The 23,326-nt window shown below is 39.0% G+C and overlaps 1 protein-coding gene across 1 annotated transcript in view; it reads right to left on the reverse strand.

Moving 5' to 3' along the window:
• LOC140235877 (uncharacterized) overlaps nt 1-23,326 on the reverse strand; it is a 237,445-nt gene that overhangs the window by 113,166 nt on the left and 100,953 nt on the right. Inside the window, exon 4 of the mRNA XM_072315871.1 lies at nt 20,649-20,990. Coding sequence (XP_072171972.1) covers nt 20,649-20,990 — 342 coding nt within the window. The remainder of the gene's footprint in view (nt 1-20,648; nt 20,991-23,326) is intronic.

The raw sequence follows: 23,326 nt of genomic DNA on the forward strand, positions 1-23,326 counted from the left end.
TAACATCGCCCATAAATGTAGAAATGATTTCAAACGTCGCCCACAAATGTAAAAACGACAAGTACTATAGCACGTTGATATAAATAGACACATCTCTAGGATAGCATAGCAGTGCACTTCTTGTAAAATAATGTGTACGTGAACGGAGACGAGTGCGTGTGTGTGGGTATAGTAGTGGAGAGTTCGGCGGGGGAGATGTGTGTGCGTGTGTCTGTCTGTGTGTTACGGTGTGCTGCGTGTCACACCTTTGCGGCGGGCAGCTGCGCCTCCGGGCAAGTTACGCTGGCTTGTTGTGAGTATGAGCAGTGACAATTTCTGCGGGTTCCGTACTTGCGTTTTACCTGCTAGACGCGTGCCACTTACCTGCTGCTTGTATGCCGACCTGCCATGGAGTAACACGTTGCATGTACTACTGTGATTTGGGCATGCTTGTCTTCTGTCTGTTTGTGTGTGTGTGTGTGTGTGTGCGTGTGTGCGCGCGCGCGCGTGTGTGTGTGCGTGTGTGTGTGTGTATGTATGTTTTCCTGCAAGTTTCTGTTTCTGGGCGGCGGGTGAGGACTGACTTATCTGCGAAGGAATCCCTCTGATGTAATTTGAAATGGCAGAAAGTCATACAGAATGTCTATACATTTAACTAACCAGCAGAGAGGCAGTAACTGACCCTCAACATGCACGCAGATGACCAGTGACAGTGGCAAATCGGACTTGCGTGCACGTCTCCGGGTACTAGTGCCGGCCAACACCACTGCGGGGAGCTCCCGAGGAAAAAAAAAAAATTCCCGCAAGTCAACCCGCAGGCTTCCCCAGACACGATGTGACAAGGCCTTTAGTTTTAGAGCTCCAGTCCCCGTATTAGTCTAGTGGGATTTGGGGAAAATATGAATGTTAGAGGCATTTTTTAGTGAAAGTTGGGAACCGGTCTATTTTGTATAATTCAAGTACACTGAATCCAAAAATTTCGGTTCCCAAGCGGAATTTTGAGTCTAAGAGCATCTAATTTTCATAAACAAAATGGCCGCCAATCCATTGCTTTTTAAGGTGTTTCGATGATCTAATTTTCATAAACTCTCCACAGAAATGCCAAAATAGTAATAATTTCAGAAATCAAGGTGCAGATACAATAGCTAGGTCATCAATTGTTTATATCATTCACTTATGTATGCAAATTAAGAAGTAAAATATGCAAATTAGGAGTTGCCGCTAATACAGCAATGCATTACGGCATATGCACATGTATAGTACTTGTTCACTTCTGTTTTTAGTCGTTTTAACTAGTTATCGGGCAAACAAAAAGTACATGGTGTCATTAGAGTCCAATCAAACTTAGGTCTTGCAATCAATCCATTCAAAAGAATAGAATAACACATATGCAAATATCTATGCAAATTAGTATACAGGAGGATAAAGAACTGGCAGGTTTCTACATTCTACAAGGCATTGCCGCAATATATGAATCTGAATCATAATCCTGATGATAGTTATCATTGTATCAAAACCGGTTCACGACTCCTTGTGTGATAAAGAGATACAAGAACCAACTTCAAGTATTGAAATAAAACACGCATCTCATTTGCATAATAAATTATGCAAAAATATTTTTGCATTTTCTCAACGTATTTTCCCTTAAAACAAAGTTTGGTTGTCAAAATGTACCTTGGCGTAGTGAAAAATAGATAAGCTATCGATCAAACAAAATGTCATTGTGTCATCAGAGTCCGAGGAAAATCAAGTACTGGAATCGACAAATTCGGACCAAAAAAAAAAAAAAAAATAAATGAATAATAATATTTGCAATTACGTATGCAAATTGGTATGCAAGAGGCTAAACTACGACAGACTTCGAGATTCTACAACACATTGCCGCGAATCTGAATCATAGTTATCATATCAAGACCTATAAGTTGATGATTCTTTTGTGATAAAGAGATACAAGCAAAAACGCTATTAGAAATACCTTAATAATCTGATTTGCATCATGAATTATGCAAATAGTTGGCCATTTATATGAATATTTTCCCTAAAACAAGTCGTGCTATCAAAATGTACCTTGGCGTACTGAAAAACAGCTAAGTTATCGGGCAAACAAGGTGCACATTATAGTGTCGTCAGAGTCCGAGGTAAATCAAGTTCAGGAATCAATCAATTAAAAAGAACAGACTAAATGACACTTACGGAAATATTTTTGCAAATTGGTATTCAAGAGGACACGAGGCAGTTTTCGAGATTCTAGAACGCACTACCGCAATAATGAATATGTTTCATAACAGTTATTACATCAAGACCTGTTTAAGATTCCTGTAGTGATTGTGAGATGCACAAATTAACTGCAACTACTAAACAACACACCTTTATCATCTCATTTGCATAATAAATTATGCAAATATTTACAATTTTTTTATGCATATTTTCCACCAAAACAAGGTCTTGCTAGCAAAGTGTATCATGGCGTCATGAAAGAAAGATAAGTTATTGGGCAATCACATCACTATACATTGCTCGATAGATTAGTGCAAGGTCACTTCATCTTTCCCAGTACTTTGTCGTTTTCATTGGATAAATTGATATAAATATTTTCGAATCTGCAGTTGAATGTAAAATCAAGTGGCATCTTTCATAAATGTCGTTTGCGAACATAATTTATTTCTTTTTAATCTATCTCTTTACCCACTCTGCATGCTCAACAAAAAAAAAAAAAAGTTGTAAGAAAAATCCTGGAATATCGGAAACAGAAACGACAGATGACTTTGTAATTCTTCAGTCATTAACACCTTTATATTTTGGCTGTCGAAGAAACATAATCTGAGTCGAAAAGTCTATTTCCCAATCGAGCTGAATTAATCTACATTCATGCAAGGTTTGCATCATCACATTGTTGCTAACATGCACACACTGCTGTACATCGTAGGCCTGATTTGTGACATTTGCATCGAAACCTTCTGCATTACTTTCGCATGCACATGAGATCATCTCAAGGCAACTTTGCAGGATTGGAGATAGATAAATCAGTACAGGCTGTAGGCAAGATCAAAACGTTCCCACTCATTGTCTACTGGCACAGTGAGCAGGTTTTTTTTTTTTTTTTCTTATTTATTTATTTTTTTATACAGGAGTATTGTCGTTGAACTGTTTCCGCGAGCGTTCAGTTTACTTTTGTCTGTAAAATGGGCGGAACATAATGTGATTATTTTGTGCCAAATGAGCGTGATGCATCTTTTGAATAGAATATAAGTTTATTCTTACTGACTGATAAGACTACTGATAACAACCATGTTCCCGAAATCGTTTAGTTTTCTTCTCGTACAAGCAGCATCCTTGATGATTGAGAGTTCTTGATCACTTGCTTTACTAAGAGTGCTACTGTCAGCATCAGTCTGGCAGTAAAAGCACAACTCCAGTATCTATACGGAAGAAGGCCTCTTTAAGGTAGCTATCGGATCGATGTTATCTCTCAAGGAAACAAAAGTAACTTCATGTTCGCAAGGTGGTGGAAAACCCAGGTCTTCCATAAAAAGATCCATATCCTAATTCTTGGGCAGAAATTCAAGTGACAACATGGATATTCAAAACCTATACTTGATAAAGCATATAATGAGAGGCTTTTTGCTAAGAATGTCATTTCTATGATCTAAATCACACTGGTGAGATTTATCATAAATGTGTCTTCTAGACTAACGTGGAGCATGGACTTAAGCTCGATATCTAAAATTATAATGATCAACAGAAAATGACATAAATCAATAAAAGTGGATTATAAGGTATGTCACTTCTCGCTGGTTAAGATGCATAACAATCATTTTTCGAGGATGGGACCGGATAATTTACCCATTTAGCAAAAGTCAGACAGACAAGAAGGAAGCGTGGCGTCCTCCAGTAAAGAATAAATTAAAAATGCATCAATACCTGGTGGTTATCACTGGCGGTATGTTATCCACATATATCGAAAACAAAAACAAAAAGGACCAGGAAGGTGTGAACCCCTAATTTCGTAGATTGCACTGGCCGAGGCAATTTCAGAGTTCAAACTCTCTTGGAAGTTGACTAAGTTACATTCTTATAACAGATGTAGAACGATCAAATCTAGGTAGATGTATGCCACATTTCTTTCTTTTTTTTTATTTTCTTCTCCCTTACTGCTATTTTAACATCGTTATTTAACTTTATGATGATAAGGCGCGATCAGAGTGGCAAAAGATCGCAAAGTTTAAGATCGCGAAGTCTTTGCGGTCTCAAGTTTTGTTGTTTGGTGGGGATGGCATAGGATGAAATATTCCTAGTAAACTTTGTATTTGGAAATTTCGCGGAAAGTTTGCAGTCACACGTACTTGTAAAACTTCAAGATCTTAAAGACCTAATAAAATGGTTTAGGCATTTTTTTCTTAATGATGTAATAATACTAAATATTAAATTCTAAGTAATTCTATGGTTGTGCGGGTTTTTTTTTTCTGTTCTGAATTTTGTTCTATATTTGTTAACATAATGGATGCAATTTCCTCGGTTTTGGAAAACTTTCTATACTTTCGCCGCATGCGGCGCACTATCACTTCTAAATTGTGATGACGTCTAAGAACGGAGTCGTTCACTTCACGACCAGTCTAGCCGTAGCCAGCGAGCTGGCAAGGCTATGCTGGCGCAGCGCAGCGACAGCCGGCCGGCGGCTGCACTGGCTAGCTAGCGCTGGCGGGGGAGCGAGCTAGCGAGCGCATAGCAGGTGCTGCGCTGCACTAATGGCTAAGCCTTTAGACAAAAAAAAAAAAATATTTAATGAACTGTATCGGATTTAATACTGCCAATAATACAGATTATAACTGTGGTACGCTTGGATATCCATTATTTTCGGCAAACTCGTGAAATAGGCCCCACCACTGCGTGTCTGTACTAACACTACGGCGACTGGGTTCAACCCCACCGTGTGGCGTTCATCTCGGTAGGTAAGCACGGCGCTGGGGCTGCATTCCACAGTCAATACTCGTAAATGCGGCGAAAATGACTTCATAATATGGCCCTCGACTAATTTAATGGCCAATTTAACCACAAATACAACCCTACCTAACCCTAAACCCTAGGAGGACCTACCCTTGCTTGCTATTTATAAACGCACGGGTACGGTTCACGCACACTGCGGTAGGGCCAAAGAGGTTCTTATGTAATAGAGTAAGCGCTCACCATTCAGTGAAAACGGGGCCAATTGAACAGTGGCGCTCGCGCACGAAAGAGGTCGACTACCAAAGAGGTTCTATATTATTATGTAATAGAGCGCGCGCTCGCATACAGAAGCGGGGCCAATTGAACGACCCGCCGCCATTAGCAAAGAGGTCGACTACCAGAAGACTGAACCCGGAAGTGCCTATAGTAATACACGTAAAGAACAGTTTCGAAGATTAGGTTGGGTTGGAAAAGTCATTCTAATTTTAAGGAAAATCATTATTTGTCCATATGCCTCCTGATTTTATAAGTGAGATACATTCTCAACACAGTATACGTGTTTTGATGAAAAAAGGATTTCCATTTTTAGCGAAGAGATATTGATATTTTGTGAGTTTTCAAACAATAAAGAGTATTTGTATACACGACGGAATTGGCTGCAATAAAGTGCTAACCCACAAATTCAAAATGTGACTTGAAAAATCCTCTTGAATCCACCAAAATATCAGTGTAGTAAATTTCCCCAAGACACTATTCAATCTTGAGTATGTAAAGGTTCATATACGAAAAAAATTTGCCTTCTTGAGTCATTAACCTGATTTATGGATTTTTTCAAACTTTCAAAAGCGATTATCTCAAAATGAACATTGTGTGGGTTAGCACTATAACGCACCGACCCCTTCAAATATACTTTGCCTTGAGAGTTTCTTGTTAAAACTAAGGGCAGAGGTGACTCCAAACTAGTACTATTCACTGAGGGGCGCAGCCCCGAAGTGAATAGTACTAGTTTGGAGTCACCGAGGCCCATAGTTTTAACAAGAAACTCGAAACTAGGCAAAGTATATTTGTTTTATATTTTGGATCAAAAATTTGAATAAAAAGCGAGAATCATTATAGGCTTAGCCTAACCCTGGGACGCTCCGTGTACACAGTTACACTGCAACACTGTGTGTTGGGGTTGGTCGCAGTTAGGCTTACGCACTGCGGCGGCAGCGCAGCGCCTGCAATACGCAACAGTGCGAGAGACCGGAAATTGAAAAACGTAGCAGCCGTGGCACCGCCAGAGTTGCCCGTTGCATGTATGCAAGCGCTCGTATGGCCGCTGCAAACCTGAACACTAGAATTCGGGACCGGACGTGGACGGACTACGTACACTTGATTGTAAAGAAGGGTGATTGTGACATCATTTTGCAAATAGTATATACTATTTGCAAAATGTCGTCATAAAAGTGACGTCATTTTGCAAATAATACTTCATGGAGTGTCAAACACACCAACACTCTAAAATAGTTCAAATTATATTTTGGATCAAAAATTTGTCTTCCATTGATTGGTTAAAAGAGCTTCACGTGATTATAGGTATTTCGAACTATTTTAGAATGTTGGTGTGTTTGACACTCCATGAAGTACTATTTGCAAAATGACGTCACTTTTGTGACGACATTTTGCAAATAGTATATACTATTTGCAAAATGATGTCACAATCACCCTTCCTTTACAATCAAGTGTACGTGGGCCGTCCACGTCCGGTCCCGAATTCTAGTGTTCAGGTTTGCAGCGGCCATACGAGCGCTTGGATACATGCGACGGGCAACTCTGGCGGTGCCACGGCTGCTACGTTTTTCAATTTCCGGTCTCTCGCACTGTTGCGTATTGCAGGCGCTGCGCTGCCGCCGCAGTGCGGCTGAGCCGAACTGCGACCAGCCCCAACGTAACAACACGCAGCTTGTTGCAGTGTAACTGTGTACACGGAGCGTCCCGGGTTAGGCGAAGCCTATAATGATTTTCACTTTTTATTCAAATTTTTGATCCAAAATATAAAACAAATATACTTTGCCTAGTTTCGAGTTTCTTGTTAAAACTATGGGCCTCGGTGACTCCAAACTAGTACTATTCACTTCGGGGCTGCGCCCCTCAGTGAATAGTACTAGTTTGGAGTCACCTCTGCCCATAGTTTTAACAAGAAACTCTCAAGGCCAAGTATATTTGTATAATACCTATAATCACGTGAAGCTCTTTTAACCAATCAATGGAAGACAAATTTTTGATCCAAAATATAATAGTTTTTAAGCGCCGGCCGACTGGCCAGGCCACGGCCGGGACGCTCCCGCTTGCTTGCTGCGGCCGGAGTAGCCGCTCACTTTGTGAGCGAGCTGGGTCTGTTCTTCTAATCTACTTACTATAGACAAACAGTTACAACTTACAATGTAAATCATGTAGAATACAGTATATGGGGGCATACCAGACATACCACTCTGTATTTCCCAGGCGATCGTTTCCGTGAGGTCTATTCTCGGGCTTGGTGCCATGTTCATACGCTCTTGCACTGGCGGCGGGGGAGATGCAGCTGGTTCATATCGGTAAGGTGCAGCCCCACGATAACGTTCTGGTTCATCGGCTGCCTCTCCCTCCCCATCTTCCCCTTCAACTTCATGTGCCTCCTCTTCTTCTCCGCTATCGTCAGAGCTGCAGTCATCATTATCAATGTCGAAGTTTACCCATATAGGGGAAGACATTATGCTCGAGGTATCAGGTATCTGTGCAAGCTAACTTAGTGATAATGTACGTGGTAATGCTTACATGTCGACCGGGAGCGCACATCCCGCGGGGCGCCCCCGGGCTATGGCTGCGCCCGGGCCTGGCCGGGCTAGCTATCGTGTACGCGCGTGTACCAAGCTAGTAATCTCAGTGCTTGTGCTGTGCGGCGTCTGCTAACTGAGCACAACTCCGTGCTTATACGTCATCAATCGGTTCAGGGGTGTTGGTCACGTGACTATCTTTTTCGCAAAAGCTGCAACGGGGTCCTCCAAAAATGTGATATTTGGGGGAGTTTCTAGAAGCGATAAAAACCGGAACGACACTGACAACATATTTACATTGATAATCATGACATATATTTTACATTTCTTTTGCATATTAAAACATTTTGCAAGCACTTTATTAGGTCTTTAAAGATTGCGATCTTAAACTTTTCGACATTTTGCCAATCTGAACACACATTTTGAGATCTTAGAGATCGCGATCTTAAACTTATTTATCTTTTGCCAGTGTGTGATCGCGTCTATTCTACAAACTTTACTTCCCATCCCAAGGGACCCTTCTCCAGTCTTAAAAAAAAAAAAAAAAAAAAAAAAAAATATATATATATATATGTATATATATATATATATGTATATAAACGTATATATATATATATATATATATATATATATATATATATAAATTATATATTATTTCATCTAACGGACTTGCAACATAATTTTGTTTATTTATTGGGACAACAGTAATGTTTGTTGTGAAATTAAAAGTGTTTTTCTTCGACGTGCAAGAAAAAAAAACCTCATGAGAAAATAGTATAAAACCATCTATCACTTTTCAACCTATAGACGAATGTTTGCGATATATATGATATATTATATATATATATAATAATAAAATAATAGTGAGACTCTTGTACAGCGCACATTTCTACCTAAAAAAGATACTCAAGGCGCTATAGAACAGAGTACATATTGTGTCACGTTACAACAGTATCACAGAAAATAATAAGACAATAAACCAACAAACAATATATACGTACACATACATTACATACAGGCATACAATATTGTCAATTCAAATTAAAAATATACGTCTTGAGATTCTTTTTGAAACTATCAATGGAAGATGCTTCTCTAAGAGATTTTGGTAGGCCATTCCATAGTTTTGGGCCCATATATGAAAAAGCCCGATCCCCCCAATTATGCTTGATTCAAGGTACCTGTAATTTAAGCGAGTTTGATGAACGTAGATTACGTGGTGGTTGGTGAAGATGAAGAGTATTTTGAAGGTAGACAGGGGCAAATTTGCGCAATGTACGGTAAACAAGAAGAAAAATCTTGAAGTTAATACGTTTTTCAACAGGAAGCCAATGTAGGGACCGAAGTATTGGGGTAGTATGCACAGTTTTCTTCTTGAAAGTAAGTAATCTAGCGGCACAATTCTGAAGACGTTGCAGTTTACTGAGTTCTTTTTGTGGAAGACTGCAAAACAGAGAATTGCAGAAATCTAGACGAGACGAAATAAGAGCATGCATTAGTTTTTCTGCTGCTGATCTAGTTAAATATCTCCGAATTGAGCCCAGGTTACGCAAATGAAATCTTACAGATTGGGATACATATGAAATGTGGTCTTTGAATGTCAGATTTGCATCATAAACAACACCAAGATTACGAACTTTGTTCGAAGGCTTGATATTACTATTGCCGATTCTAACAAAACATGTATCAGAATTCACCTTAGACAAAATCTGTTTGGATCCTATCAGAATAAATTCTGACTTACTGTCATTAAATTTGAGACCATTTCTTTCCATTCATGCCTTAACATCATCAATACATAATTCCAATCGTTTTACAGCTTCAGTGAGTTCAGTCCTGGTTGGTGAAAAGGATACAAATATTTGTATATCATCTGCATAACAGTGATACTGAATGTCGTGTCTTTCAAAAATGTGTCTAATCCTTGTAGTTGGGGGCCTAAGGGCTCAAAATGGGCGGTTTGGTTCAGATTCTTCCAAAAGCACCAAATTTGGCTCATAGGTCCCTTGCACCATACTCTTTCGATTTTTGATGGGCGCCAAGACTAAAAACCCTTGGGGCAGCCATATTGGTGAAATCCAATATGGCCGCCATCCGGGTTAAAGGTCAACTGCAGTTGCAAATTGAAAAGGTTGATTAATGTTATGAATCCCATGTGGAAGATTTTACGGGGTTAGAGAATGTGATTTTAAATATCATTTCTGCAATTCAAGGTCACTCTCACCTCTCAAGGTCACTTTCAAGGTCAAATAAGGGTCAAATCAGGCATTTTTCGAAATGGTGTCTGTGAGCATTCAATTGCAATTCACTGGTACCCCTATTTTGTCCCATTTGTCACCTCTTCCATACTCCTTTAATGGTCAATTAGGGCCAAGAGCGGTTCCATACCCCTACATATCAATAATGATTATGACAAATAAATGAAAAAATTATATTTAAGATATATATATATATATATATATATATATATATATATATATATATATATTTTGAGCACAGAAAACGGGCTTCCATTGGTTTCGTTTTCTTTTCTCATTTTCTTTGCTCAAAGTTTTCACTATTTATCAATTATTGTTTCTGGTCAGTTTTTCCTTTCGTTGTTTCAATATATTATCTATATATATATATATATATATATATATATATATATATATATACATGCTTAAATACGGCCGCCATCCTATTCCAAGGTGCCGAATCAGGGTGCAATGGCAAAGAGGGTAATAACACGCCTAATCTTATTTTGTCTTCTTTTTTTCCTTCTGACGAGATAGCTGGATAGCCCGTATACAACTAGCTGGTCAGTTGTATGTACTTGGGGTGGACCACTTTACCGATTTATGCACCTTGAGTTTTCCGATAACGGAATGCCGATTCGGGATCTCCATCTGTCTGGGTTTGTGATTCTTAACACACAAGGGACTTCCACTTTTTATATCCAAGTGATGGGGTGCAAAGTGTTGTACCTCTAATACACACACCATTGCTCAGCTAGACTTGAGATAAGTGGGATTCGAACCCGCGCCGGAACACAAGTCTTTAGACTGCAAGCCATACGCTACCGACTGAGCCACCTCGTCACCTTTCATGGTCAATTACATAACTTTCCAGCTGGCAAGCGATATGATTCTCCTCCTGCTGAAATTGGTGTATGCCTGTTCTCCCTTGACAAGACAGCGTCTGCTTCTTCAGTGAAGGAAGCAATGGCCGAAGCTCCCAGGGAATGGAGCTCCTCAATCGAGGTCAGACCAGTATTCTACAGGGGCAGTTAAAGGGGCATTCCGGACGATTTTCATAATTCCACATCATGTAGTACATAAATCGACAGCTCCATGTATAGATTTGTTGAATTTATTGTGGTCCTTGAGCAGAGAAACCAATAAATTGAAAATCTTAAACAAATTACACTGAACAGTGTCGATGACATCAGAGCCTCATCTATTTCAGAAATGTAGCAGTGTAATTCAATTACAATACCGCTTGTTCAACAAGTTCACCTGTGAAAAATCTATGCTTGCCTTCTTCTTTTGTTCTGCTTCCTTGAGCCCCAACTCATGCATGCTTATGGTGAGGCTGCTATGTCATCATCCTTGTTCATTGCAATTTGTTATAGATTTTGAAAACATTCTCATTCCTCATACCAATCACTAAAAATTCTGAAACTCTGTACTCAGTTGAACTAATTTTTAGTTGTTCAAATGTGAAAGTCTGAAAATCATTCGGAGGTCCTCTTTAACTGAATTCGATCATTAAAGTCCTTTAATGGCAGTATCTTATCAGAGTAGGTGAAGACAATTCAGCTGAAGGTTTTTTCTTATCTTTTTTTTAATTCTCTTTTTATCAAACGGAACCGTTTCTTTACTGGAAGCGCAAATGACTAGGGAGACTGAACACCTATTGATGTTGTATGGGATACTGATCCTGAAGAAAATAATCTTAACATTTTTGTGCAGCAACACTGTGCAGTCCTCTGACAAGAGATGGTGATGGCACCACTCAAATCTCAAGTTATGATTGGAAGAGCGTAGCGTCTTCCTGAAAATTACGATTGAAAAATAAAGAACTGCCCTCATTTATCAGCGCACAGATATTCAAGAATAAATTGGACGGACAACTCATCCTGAGCACCTGATTCGAGACGGAAATATCCAACAGGAATTGTGATCTCACAACCCTTCAGCTTTCCAACATCTTAGATGCGATCTATGCAAAGACATCCTTACAAAGGATGACATAATGTTTTCTGAAAGCATTTTCTGAAAACAGTATACAGTCGCACGGATGAGCATAACATCACATTTTCGGTAGTGTGCTTTTTTTTAATCCCTTTGATCTGAGGGAGTTACGGGTGGGTCGTGGTCTTTCCTGTACAGCATACCTCTCTTCCAGAGCACAACATCAGGCACTGACACGGTGCGACATTACTTCAGACTTGCTTTGATGTGGAATGCAAAATGCCTAAGTAGTATGGGTCAGCAAACCAAAGCTCACTGACACATTAACTACTTTAGTAATCGTGCTCATGTCCAGCAAGGACTGATGAGCAACAAGGTTTATGGGGCAGCCAGCGTCAACGAGGGTAGGCATCATCTCGTCATAACGTGGGACCAGATCATCAGAAACCACCCTATCTGCTCAAGAGGCGCTGTATCAACATTTCGAAGATGAGTGCTGCTGCAAGTGAGTTTCTACTGGAATCATGACAGCATGGGTCATGATGTGATCCCTGACTTCAGGGAGTGGAGTTGGAGGAAAGATGGCACAGGTACATGGCAATTGCTAGTACTATCAGCCACTCTCCGCAATGCTTCAGTACCAAATTTCATTCTTCTGCACCACAGCTTTTTCAAGTCATGCATTGGGAGGTGGAAAACATGGAAATGGAAAAAAATAATGAAATGAATGAATGAATGAACGAATGAATGAATGAATGTGAAAATGCACAATGTAGAGCAGTTGTCAGATGAGCCATGGTCAGTAGTTTGATATTGCTGCAAACTTAAAGTGGGGGTGGGGGAGGGAATTGAGGGCCTATCTGACGGGAGGAACATTGTCGCAATGCCAGCGTCTCGAAGAAATTATTTTCGCTATCACAACTAAACCGATTTCCAGGGCGACGTTCAAGACGTCTTCAAACAAAGGGACAACTTATTTGCTTGGAAGTCACGGGGATGTTGGCACGACTTTTGCAGTCGCAGGGACTTATCAGAGACGTCTTTTCTCAGCGACTTCTCCATCTCGTCGCCATTACGTTATTACGGCCTCCACAATATGCGGGGACATCTCGAAGATGTTGCAGACAAATTTAGTCCCCACGACATGGCCACAGTGATGGAGATTTCTCAGAGACGTCTCGTAGACGTCTCGGAGACAAGCTGGAAGACGAAAATAGTCTCTGCAAAAAATCGAAAATGTTCGATTCTCCGGCAAATCCTGGAGATTGGGCTCGTCTCCAGATGCGTAGAGTTGCAACCTATAGTCTTCAGACCAACGAGATACCAACTTATAAAGTCTTGTGATATCATACCAATTTGCGTCCAAGCACTTTGGATAGAATCTCAATAGACCCTAGAAGGTGTCATGAAGTTGTACTACAGCATATCTAATCTGTACCCTGTTAATGGTGTCACTGTGGCACCTGTGAAATATGCTTGTTCCCTACGTGGCGTCACCAGGACCTTCATGTTCTCTGAACGGCATATTTAGCTGTGGAGGCACATAAAATTTCCTGTAAGGACTTTAGAGTCGAACTTTCTTACACAAGTTCGAAAATAGCAAATTGATGCCTACCTGATGTACTAAAACTCCCTTAAACACGACAGATTTTTCTCCTTTTTTCATCCAGATTAGGAGTGATCTTCATAATTATTATTCCACTGAATTTGAATCTGAATTATGAATATCTATTGTGATTGAGGATCCCTGAACTGCAACAGAGAAATAAAAACATTTCTCTTTTTAGTGGCAACGTCAAGAACGCTGGTAATACAGAGAGTAGCCACCTCCCCTTATTGCTAAACTATTAATATATTAGGTAGCAATAGGAATCTATTTCTCATATATGTATGTTTTTATTGCATTCCTTGCAGATGAAGATGAAAATAATAATCCAATAATCAAATCTTGAAAACTCTTTGAAAGGGCATTACCCATAATTCTAACTAGCTCTTTTGGCTGTCATTAAAGCAAATGCAAATATATTGAATTCCGCAAATATGACCAGTCGGTGAGGACATTTCTTCTTAGCGCCTGTAATGTAAAAATAATTATTGAAATGATTGTGGCATGAACTATGATATTCCATAGCTTTGTACAGAACCTTACTTCAAAGCTTGTGTAGCCGTATTACAACAGGCCATAATTAAAATGATGCAGAAAAAAAAAAATTACCGTAAGTAATCATTAAAAATGAAATTGAAGGGTTACCAAGTCTTCAAATTTAATTGTGAAATAAGGATCTGAGTAAGATCCCTTAAACCTAATTACTCTCAGAAAGGGGTTCTTATTATAATTCATGAGTGTATACCTAGTGTTTGAAATCTTAACACGAAAGCAGATAATTCATATTGATGTTACTCGAGAGAAAGCCCACCTCTCCCTCTCTCACAGCCCTCAACAACTGCAATTCTATTAGCAGGGCTGGCATTCCTCCTATATTGACTATAGGCAAGCCATTTCAAGAGTCTAAATCACCTATTGTGAACATAAAATCCAAATGACCTTTAGGGAGACCCTATAAGGAAAAGTTGACATCAGACCATAAAAATAATTTCAGAATCGAATTCCTTGACCCATAAAACCGCTACAGCTGACTTTTCGTATCATTGTAACACTTTAAAGGTTTTTAATTGTTATACTGGCTTTTAAACGTAGGTGGCAGCCATATTGGATTTTGCAAATATGCGGCCCTGGAGGGCGCCCCTCACAAGAAATACGCCTTTTTTCAGCCGTTGACAACTGCGATTCTATTACTAAGGCTGGCATTCCTGGAATATTGACCATGGGCAAGCCATTTTTTTTTCAATAAACTGTTATGAATACAATGGCTTGACCCCTATATGACCTTAAGGTGACCTTATAAGGAAAAATTGACTTCAAACCACAAAAACAACTTCAGATTCGAATTCCTTGACCCAGAAAACCTCTTAACCTGACTTTTTAAATGATTGTAACCCTTTTATGTTTTCAAATGCAGGTGACCTTTAAACCTATATGGCGGCCATATTGGATTTTGCCAATATGGCCGCCCCAGAGGGCGCCCTTCTTGGCGCCCATCAAAAATCGAAATAGTATGGTTTGGGCTACATGTGTGCCAAATTTTGGTGCTTTTGGAAAAATTTGAACCAAAAATCCCTTGCGCCCCCCACTATTGAAAGATATAGTGAGAATAGAAGTGGTCCATCTACAGACCCTTGCGGGACTCCGCAAGTAAGTGCAGCCGGATCAGAGTTACTGTCATTGATCTTAACATATTGTGAACGGCTGGCAAGGTAAGATTGAAACCACTCTAATGCAAGTCCTGTGACACCAACAGATCTGAGAGTCTGGGTGAGAATGGAATGGTCAACAGTATCAAAAGCTGCCGACATATTAAGTAAAACAACAGCAGTGATATTCCCAGCATCCATTTGTCTCAAACATTGATCAGTTAGGTCAGTAAGTAATGTCTCTACACTATGATCAGGGCGATACGCTGATTGGTGGCTATCAAGAAAATCATTCTCCTGCAAGTAGTCTCGTAGGCGTGAAAAGGAAACACGTTCCATAACTTTGCTAACAAATGGCAGGTTTGAAATTAGTCGATAATTGTTTAACATGTTCTTATCTAAATGAGGTCTTTTGAGGGTTGGAAATATCACCGCTGTTTTCAATTCATTTGGCACAACACCTGCTGCAAAACTGCCATTTATTATGCTCGTATTATATATATATATATATATATATATATATATATATATATATATATATATAATAATAATAATAATAATAATAATAACTAAAACCGAAAGTTATTTGCATGACACTTGTGGTACTCACGTGTGTGTTATGAAACATGATGATAACAATTAATGAATACTATGTGTCATGATTACCATGCTCTTGTTCACCGGGAAATAGAATTTCCGTGCTGATGCTACAGATATGCATATTGGAACAACATCTTGCATATGAACAAATGCATTGACCGATGGCATTTTCCATCCCCCCATAAAAAGTTGAGTCATGATCCGCGTAGAGAGAGTTTTCATCAATTCGTTTTGCGATTACGCGATGTACTAGACAATATTTTTAATGTAAATAACAATTGAAGGGGTCGGTGCAATATAGTGCTAACCCACACAATGGTCATTTTGAGATAATCGCTGTTGGATGTTTGGAAAGTCCATACATTGTACATTAATAAAACATGAATGCATGCACTTTTTACCATCTTATTGGTTGAATTCAAATATGATATTTTCACATCTATTTTAGATATTTTCATATCTGCATATTTCAGTACTAATTTGCATAATTATGAATAAGATATACTATTTACCACCTGAGAAACGTTTATCCCTCAAATTGCTAATTCCATTCTATATAAAAAGATTTCAAATCACCCAGCTCGTTTCGAAAGAATTTATAGAAAATGTGTGTCTGAAACTGACAATTTCTGTGGCTTGGCTGCCATTTTGGTTATGCAAATTAGATGGTCAAAATCGGTGAATTTCGCTTGGGAACCGGATTTTTCCTAACCCTCGAAACTTAAAGTCTACATATTTAATGTTAACTTCCCTCTCAAGAAAAAAAAAATGTGAAAATCACTCTTCCAGTGTTAACATACGTGTATATATATATATATATATATATATATATATATATATATGTAAACATTCATCTGCATAGTTCAGTACTAATTTGCATAGTTATGAATAAGATATACTATTTACCACCTGAGAAACGTTTATCCTTCAAATTGCTAATTGCGTTCTATGTACAAAGATTTCAAATCACTTTTTTCCAGCTCGTTTGCATATATATATATATATATATATATATATATATATATATAGAAAATGCGTGTCTGAAACTGACAATTTCTGTGGCTGGGCAGCCATTTTGTTTAAGCAAATTAGATGGTCAAGATCGAAGAATTTCGCTTGGGAACCGGATTTTTCCTAACCCTCAAAACCTTAAGGTCTACATATTTAGTGTTTAACTTGCCTCTTAGAAAAAAAAAAAAAAAAATTGTGACACTGCACCTCAAAACAAACAAAAAGTCGCCAGACATGAATTCTTAGTTAAGACCATATTCTGAAAGACCAGACTTTAAGCTTTAAAATGATGTATAACTCAAATCAAATGGACTCTCCTAACCTATCTAAATATTGGAAAGAAAGCACAAACTCAGGAAAAGTGTGAACTGAGAAAAGAGGCTCTGAAGTACAGTGTCTATTCAAGCGCTTAATCTTTACCAAACCGTGCTGGCTGTGCGATGAATGGGACAAAAAACAGGAAATAAACCACCAGAGTAACAACAATGAAGGGATTACTAGATTAAAGTGAAATTAAGTATGCCTCATTAACACATTCTGCCCATAATTTATCCCAACTTTCAAAGCAGTGGCACTATCCTTTCAAAAGTTATTGTAGTTGAAAGTGAAGAGTGTGGACAAGGTTTTTCAGAAATGAAAAAGGGATTCTAAAGACACGCCTAATCACACAATTCTACCAAAAGAGTTCGAGATACACTGCTAAAGAAACACACTTTCCTACCCGTTTTCTGATACCAAATTTTAGCATAATGTAAAAGAAGACCCACTCTTTCAGAAAATATGAAAAAGTCAATTTCGGCTAGGTTGACCCATTTGACTTATTTTCAGTCCTCACGCAAAATCAGTGTGTGCGACTTTATGTTCGTTTTGAGGTGCACGGTCACAATTACTCTTCCAGTGTTAACATACATGTATAATATATATATATATATATATATATATATATATATATATATATATATATTCACCTGCATATTTCAGTACTAATTTGCATAATTATGAATAGAATATACTATCTACCACCTGAAAAACGTTTATCCCTCAAATTGCTATTTCCATTCTATGTACAAAGATTTCAAATTACTTTTATCCAGCTCGTTTGCAAAGAATTTCTAGAAAACGCATGTCTGAAACTGACAATTTCTGTTGCAGGGCAGCCATTTTGTTTATGCAAATTAGATGGTCAAGATCTGTTAATTTCGCTTGGGAACCGGATTTTTCGGATTCAGCATACTCAAATTAGGTAAAAGAGACCAGTTTCCAACTTTTACTCAAAAATGCCTCGTAACACCTTTTTAGAGAGCCCTTTTTCAGAAATCCCACTAGACTATGTCGCTCGTAACTGAAAACGGATCGGCTTCGACAGGTCACAAATACGGAATACATGCAATTAAGTAGCGCGCGTCTAGTAGCAGGTAAGACCCAGGAAATAAGGGTCTACATAAACGCCCACTTAGTAGAAATACGTCAACCACAAAGTATTTTTTTTTTTTACATTTGTGGTTAATGTTTGATTTTTTTACTACATTAGTGGGCGTTTTTTACATTTGTGGGCGCTGTTCGTTTTTACATTTGTGGTTGAAATTTTTTACATTTGTGGGCGGTGTTTTTTACATTTGTGGGCGACTTTTAAATTTTATGGCGATGTATTTTTACATTTGTGGGCGTTTTTACATTTGTGGGTTCAACAAGGGCTTACACGCACCGGCGTAGCCTGGATAATAATGTTGTGATCTTGGGAGGGCGGCGGTTACCATAGGCGAGGGAGCCAAGCGACCGAGCCCGAGCGAGCGGAGGGAACGGAGACATCCCCCTCCCATCCCCCCCCCCCCCACGGGGAGGACTTTTTGCATTTGGATGTTGTAAATGGTGCAATTTCATGCATCTTTTTGCGTCTGTTATCGACTTTAACCCCCCCCCCCCCCCCCCCGCTTAGACGCACCGGCGTAGCCTGGATAATGATCTTGTGATATTGGGAGGGCGGCGGTACTATCCGACGGAGCGAACGGGGTGTGGGAGGGGGGTATTTTTTTTTTTTGCATTTTGATGTTGTAAATGGTGCAATTTGATGCATGTTTTTGCGTCTTTCATCGACTTGAAACGGCCCCACTTGTTTAAGGTAGCAGGATGTTTTGATGTGGATTATTATTGAACAATTTGCCTCTAAAGTGGTAGCATTTAAATAAACTTCTTGCATTAATTCATTATTACAACTAATTTCATGAACGTTGTCTGTTAAGCAATCAAACAGAAAAGGCATGCACACGAGAGTGGACAAAAGGGATATTTCTCTTCCCACACGAAGGTAATTTTACATTTTCAGACCTGAAATTCAGCGATCTGGTGCAAAATTTTGGTGCAATACTTGGATTTTTTTTTCTAGCTCCCCCACCCCCCTCCCCCCCAAAAAAATGTTAATGGAAATAATTTGGACTTTTTTTCAGGAAAGTGTTAATAGCAAAATCACGGCATTTAGCTCTTATTCCGCGTGTGCATCATTTGTGTGTATGTACAAAGTCTAATGAGGTAGAGGGGGAGGGTGTGGGAGGGGGATGCCCCCGCCCGCTCGACGGAGCTTTTGCGCTTTTAAAATGAAGATAAAGCGATTTGAAGCAAACTTTTTTGTGAGAAATTCGGGTAGTGTGATTTCCCCCCGATTTTTCCCCTTTCTTTTTTTTTTCTTTTTTCTTCACGATCCAAAAGAGTGGGGGGGGGGGGGCTGCAGCCCTCCGGTTCCGCGGCCCCTGCAATGAAGGTATTATCAGATTAAGCTGAGATACAAGATGTTGTATTACCACATTCTGTTCATGATTAATGCCAACTGAAAGGGAAACTAGCGTTTCCCTTTCAAAAGTTATTAGAGTTCAAAGTCAAGAGTGTGCAAAGGATTTTAAAGAAATTTAAAGGGACCTGTAAGACGTACCTGATCACACTATTCTACAAGAAATGGTTGTTGAAAATCTGCTGGTAAACCCTTACCCGTTCACGTTATGACCCAAAACTTAAGAATACGACGATGACGAGGACTAGCTCTTGCAGAAAGTATAAGAACTTTAAATTGACTTGGTTGACCGGTTCCATCTTTTTGGAGTTCTCATGTAATATTAAGGGGTGCGACATTTTGTTGGGCTTGTGGTGCACGGTCGCATTATCATCATTATGACGACAAAACAAATTATTCAAAGGACAAACTTCTAATTTAGTCATCGTACGAGACCGACACCCACGAGTCATACGGCCGAAGTGCTCGATACTGATAAAAGGTCCAGGTCCATGAGTCATACGACAGCTCACGAGTCGTACAGCCTGTCAACTTGTCATTAGGTGAAAAGGTCAAGAGCCCGACACTCCATAAACGAAAAAAGAAGAAGAAAAAAGCAAACAAAAAAACAAAACAAAACAAAAAAGCGCTTCATGGGACCATCACTGCATATGATAGCAATAGGTATCGGACTCGTGGACCTTTTTTATTACATAAACTCATGGGTTCATATACTCGCCTAGAAATGTCGATATCACAAACTGTGCGACTCGTGTGCTGTATAACTCGTTGGTGTCGGACTTGTGACACGAACCCCTGTTAATTGTGGTAAGTTTCTCCTCCTCCTTCTTCTTCTTCTTCTTCTTCTTCTTCTTCGTTCTCTCCTTCTTCTTCTACTTTTTGTTCATTAAAATTGGTTAACATATTCCTTGAATGCAACTTTTCTTTATTTTTTTTTTATAGTAAATTTGATACCAGCAAAATAGACACGTTTTGTGAGGGAAGGTTACTTTGTTCAAAATATGAATGAGCAAATTATACTTTCCCGTTACAAATCTCAATAAAAACATTGGTTTAAGTTTGATAATTATTACTCAGAAAAATAAAACTGGCAACATTTCTCGAAACCTGATGAAGGCAGAACTGTGATTTCTCGGGTCGACGTTCCATTCAGCGAGTCACCGGTAGCCACACACGTGAAGGTTTGCTCTGTCCCATGTTCAGTTGAAACCGTGATTGTCTCGAACCTCTCGTATGTGCCGTCAGAAAGTGTGTTCTGGCGTGAAACCACGGAATTCAGTCTCTTTTCCAACTCCTCGGTCCATAGCAAGGAAACGTTAGGTTTGAATCCACTCACGACACACGTAAGATTTAGAGAAGGGGTGTTGGAGGGAGATTCATATGTACACCGGCTTTGACGAGATTGACTTCTATCAGCACATTCCTCAATCGTATGTCTTGATGCCATCGCTAGGAAAATAAGAAAATTATTTTAAAATGACGTATTTGTTATATACGTATCCTAATCTTTACTCGGCAACTAACTGACACGACATGATATCACCTGATACTTTGCGTAGATGTAACGAAGAGCTGTTTTCGCTTTTGTTTTGTTTTATGTTCTTTTTTTTTCCTTTGGATTTGCTATTTTACAAATGAGACTACAACCTGAAAAATGCTCAGATGAAGAAACATAATTATGACAATTGGATGATAACACACAAAAAAAAAAAAAAAATGAACAAAACTTTCCCGTTACAAATCTCAATAAAACATTGTTTGTTTGTTTGTTTGTTTTTTTCTAACAGCCAAGTTAGCCCTCACAGTACTCCACCATCAACACACTCCGAGAACAAAAGAACGCATCAACGACCGCAACACTCCACCTCGCACGCCAACAACCGACGCTCAGCCCGCCTGCGAGCCGGCCACAACCGACCACTTCCATTTCATTCATTTCATTTTATTGTTTCTGTATGGCACAATATAATCAACTCTGATCACTTTCAGAAATAAGCACACGATTCATAATAATTCATAGCTGATTTTGCACATGACAGGTAATCAAATCTTTGTGACAAAGAACGAAGACAGAATGATAATAAACAAAAAGTCAAGGTACCATACAGGAGGATCCCCAGTAAGCCGAGCTTGATGTTGGGGCCTCATACACTGATAAATGAATAAACAGTTTCAACCAACTGTCGGTTTACTTAACTACAACAAGACAAACTAGTTTTACACAACAAAACATACACGGACATGTACGCAGTTGATGCTAAGAAAGAAAAACAACGAAGAAGGGGACAGCGATAATGAAAGATGGTGAGAAAGAACAGGACGGAGAGAGAGAGAGAGAGAGAGATAGAAAGACTCCTCGTTCACTGTACAATAACACACTGTGCAAATACAACACTATTGCAGGTGCATACACCCTGTTGCCAGGACGTGGTAACGGCTGGGTGTAGCAACGTACGGGCCAGTTACATCTGTATACAAAAATAGAGAAATATTCCATGGCATGCCAACAACAGAAGGCAGAGTACAACATAGAATGAAGATGCTTCAAGTAACAAAAGAAATTCATGTTCTGGATATGTTAATTAAGTCACTGATATTTAGCAACAAGCATAATTTTTATGTTTAACAAATCTTTTAAAGGAACCAATCGTGCGAATTGCACGGGACTGAAATGGTAAAGAATTCCATACGTCTGGGCCAGTGTGCCGAATTGATTTTTTAGCTAAACAAGTTCTGGGATTTATAGGATGAATATTGGAGGCATTTCTTGTAGGGTAGGAGTGGATTTTTTTATTGAGTTGGAAAATATTCATGAAATAAGAAGGTAAACACTGAATGTTGTAGCGAAACATGAAGGTAGCAGTCTGTAAAAAATTAATGTCATCAATTTTCAGAATGTTATGCTTTTGAAATATTGGGTCTGTGTGAGCTCTATAATCAGTCCCAGCACAAATACGCATGGCTTTCTTTTGGAGCAAGAATATTGAATTTGTACTACTGTATGAAGTTGCCCAGACAATGCTGCAATAATTTCAATATGGCAAAACGAGTGAGTTATACAATACAAAAAAGAGTTTCTGAAGAAAATACCGTAATTTACGTAGAACACCAATATTGCGTGAAATGGGATTTGATATGTGTCTGACATGATCAGACCAATTTAAGTATTCATTAATAACAACACCCAAAAATTTTATACATGATTTTTGTTTAATTGCAATATCATCTATGAGTAACACATTATTTTCTGGATCATGATTTGTTCTTCTTTAACCTTTAAAATGAATAAAACTCGTTTTCGACAAGTTGAGAGATAACACGTTGCTCCGGAACCAACGTGACAATTTCGGTAGTTCAGTATTCAGTTTCGAAATAAGACTATTGTAATCAGTATGGGAAAAGAATACATTGGTATCATCGGCAAAGAGAATATATTGCAATGAATATGACACATTAACCAAACCATTTACATATATCAGGAATAAAAGCGGGCCTAAAATGGATCCTTGGGGGACACCACATGTTAACGGAAGCAAAGTAGATGAATGAGAATCGTGAACAGTATATTGATATCTATTTGATAAGTAACTAAGAAACCAATCAAGGGCGACGCCCCGTACACCATAATACTGCAATTTGGAAAGTAAGATACCATGATCTAGAGTATCGAACGCCTTGCTGAGGTCCATAAACACGCCTATCACGTGCTTATGGTCCGCCAAGGCGCTCGATACTCTGTCGTATAGTTTCAAGAGTGCAGCATCGGTGGAATGGGTTTTACGGAA

This window comes from Diadema setosum, chromosome 12 (assembly GCF_964275005.1).
Source record: "Diadema setosum chromosome 12, eeDiaSeto1, whole genome shotgun sequence".
In the NCBI taxonomy this organism is placed as follows: domain Eukaryota; kingdom Metazoa; phylum Echinodermata; class Echinoidea; order Diadematoida; family Diadematidae; genus Diadema; species Diadema setosum.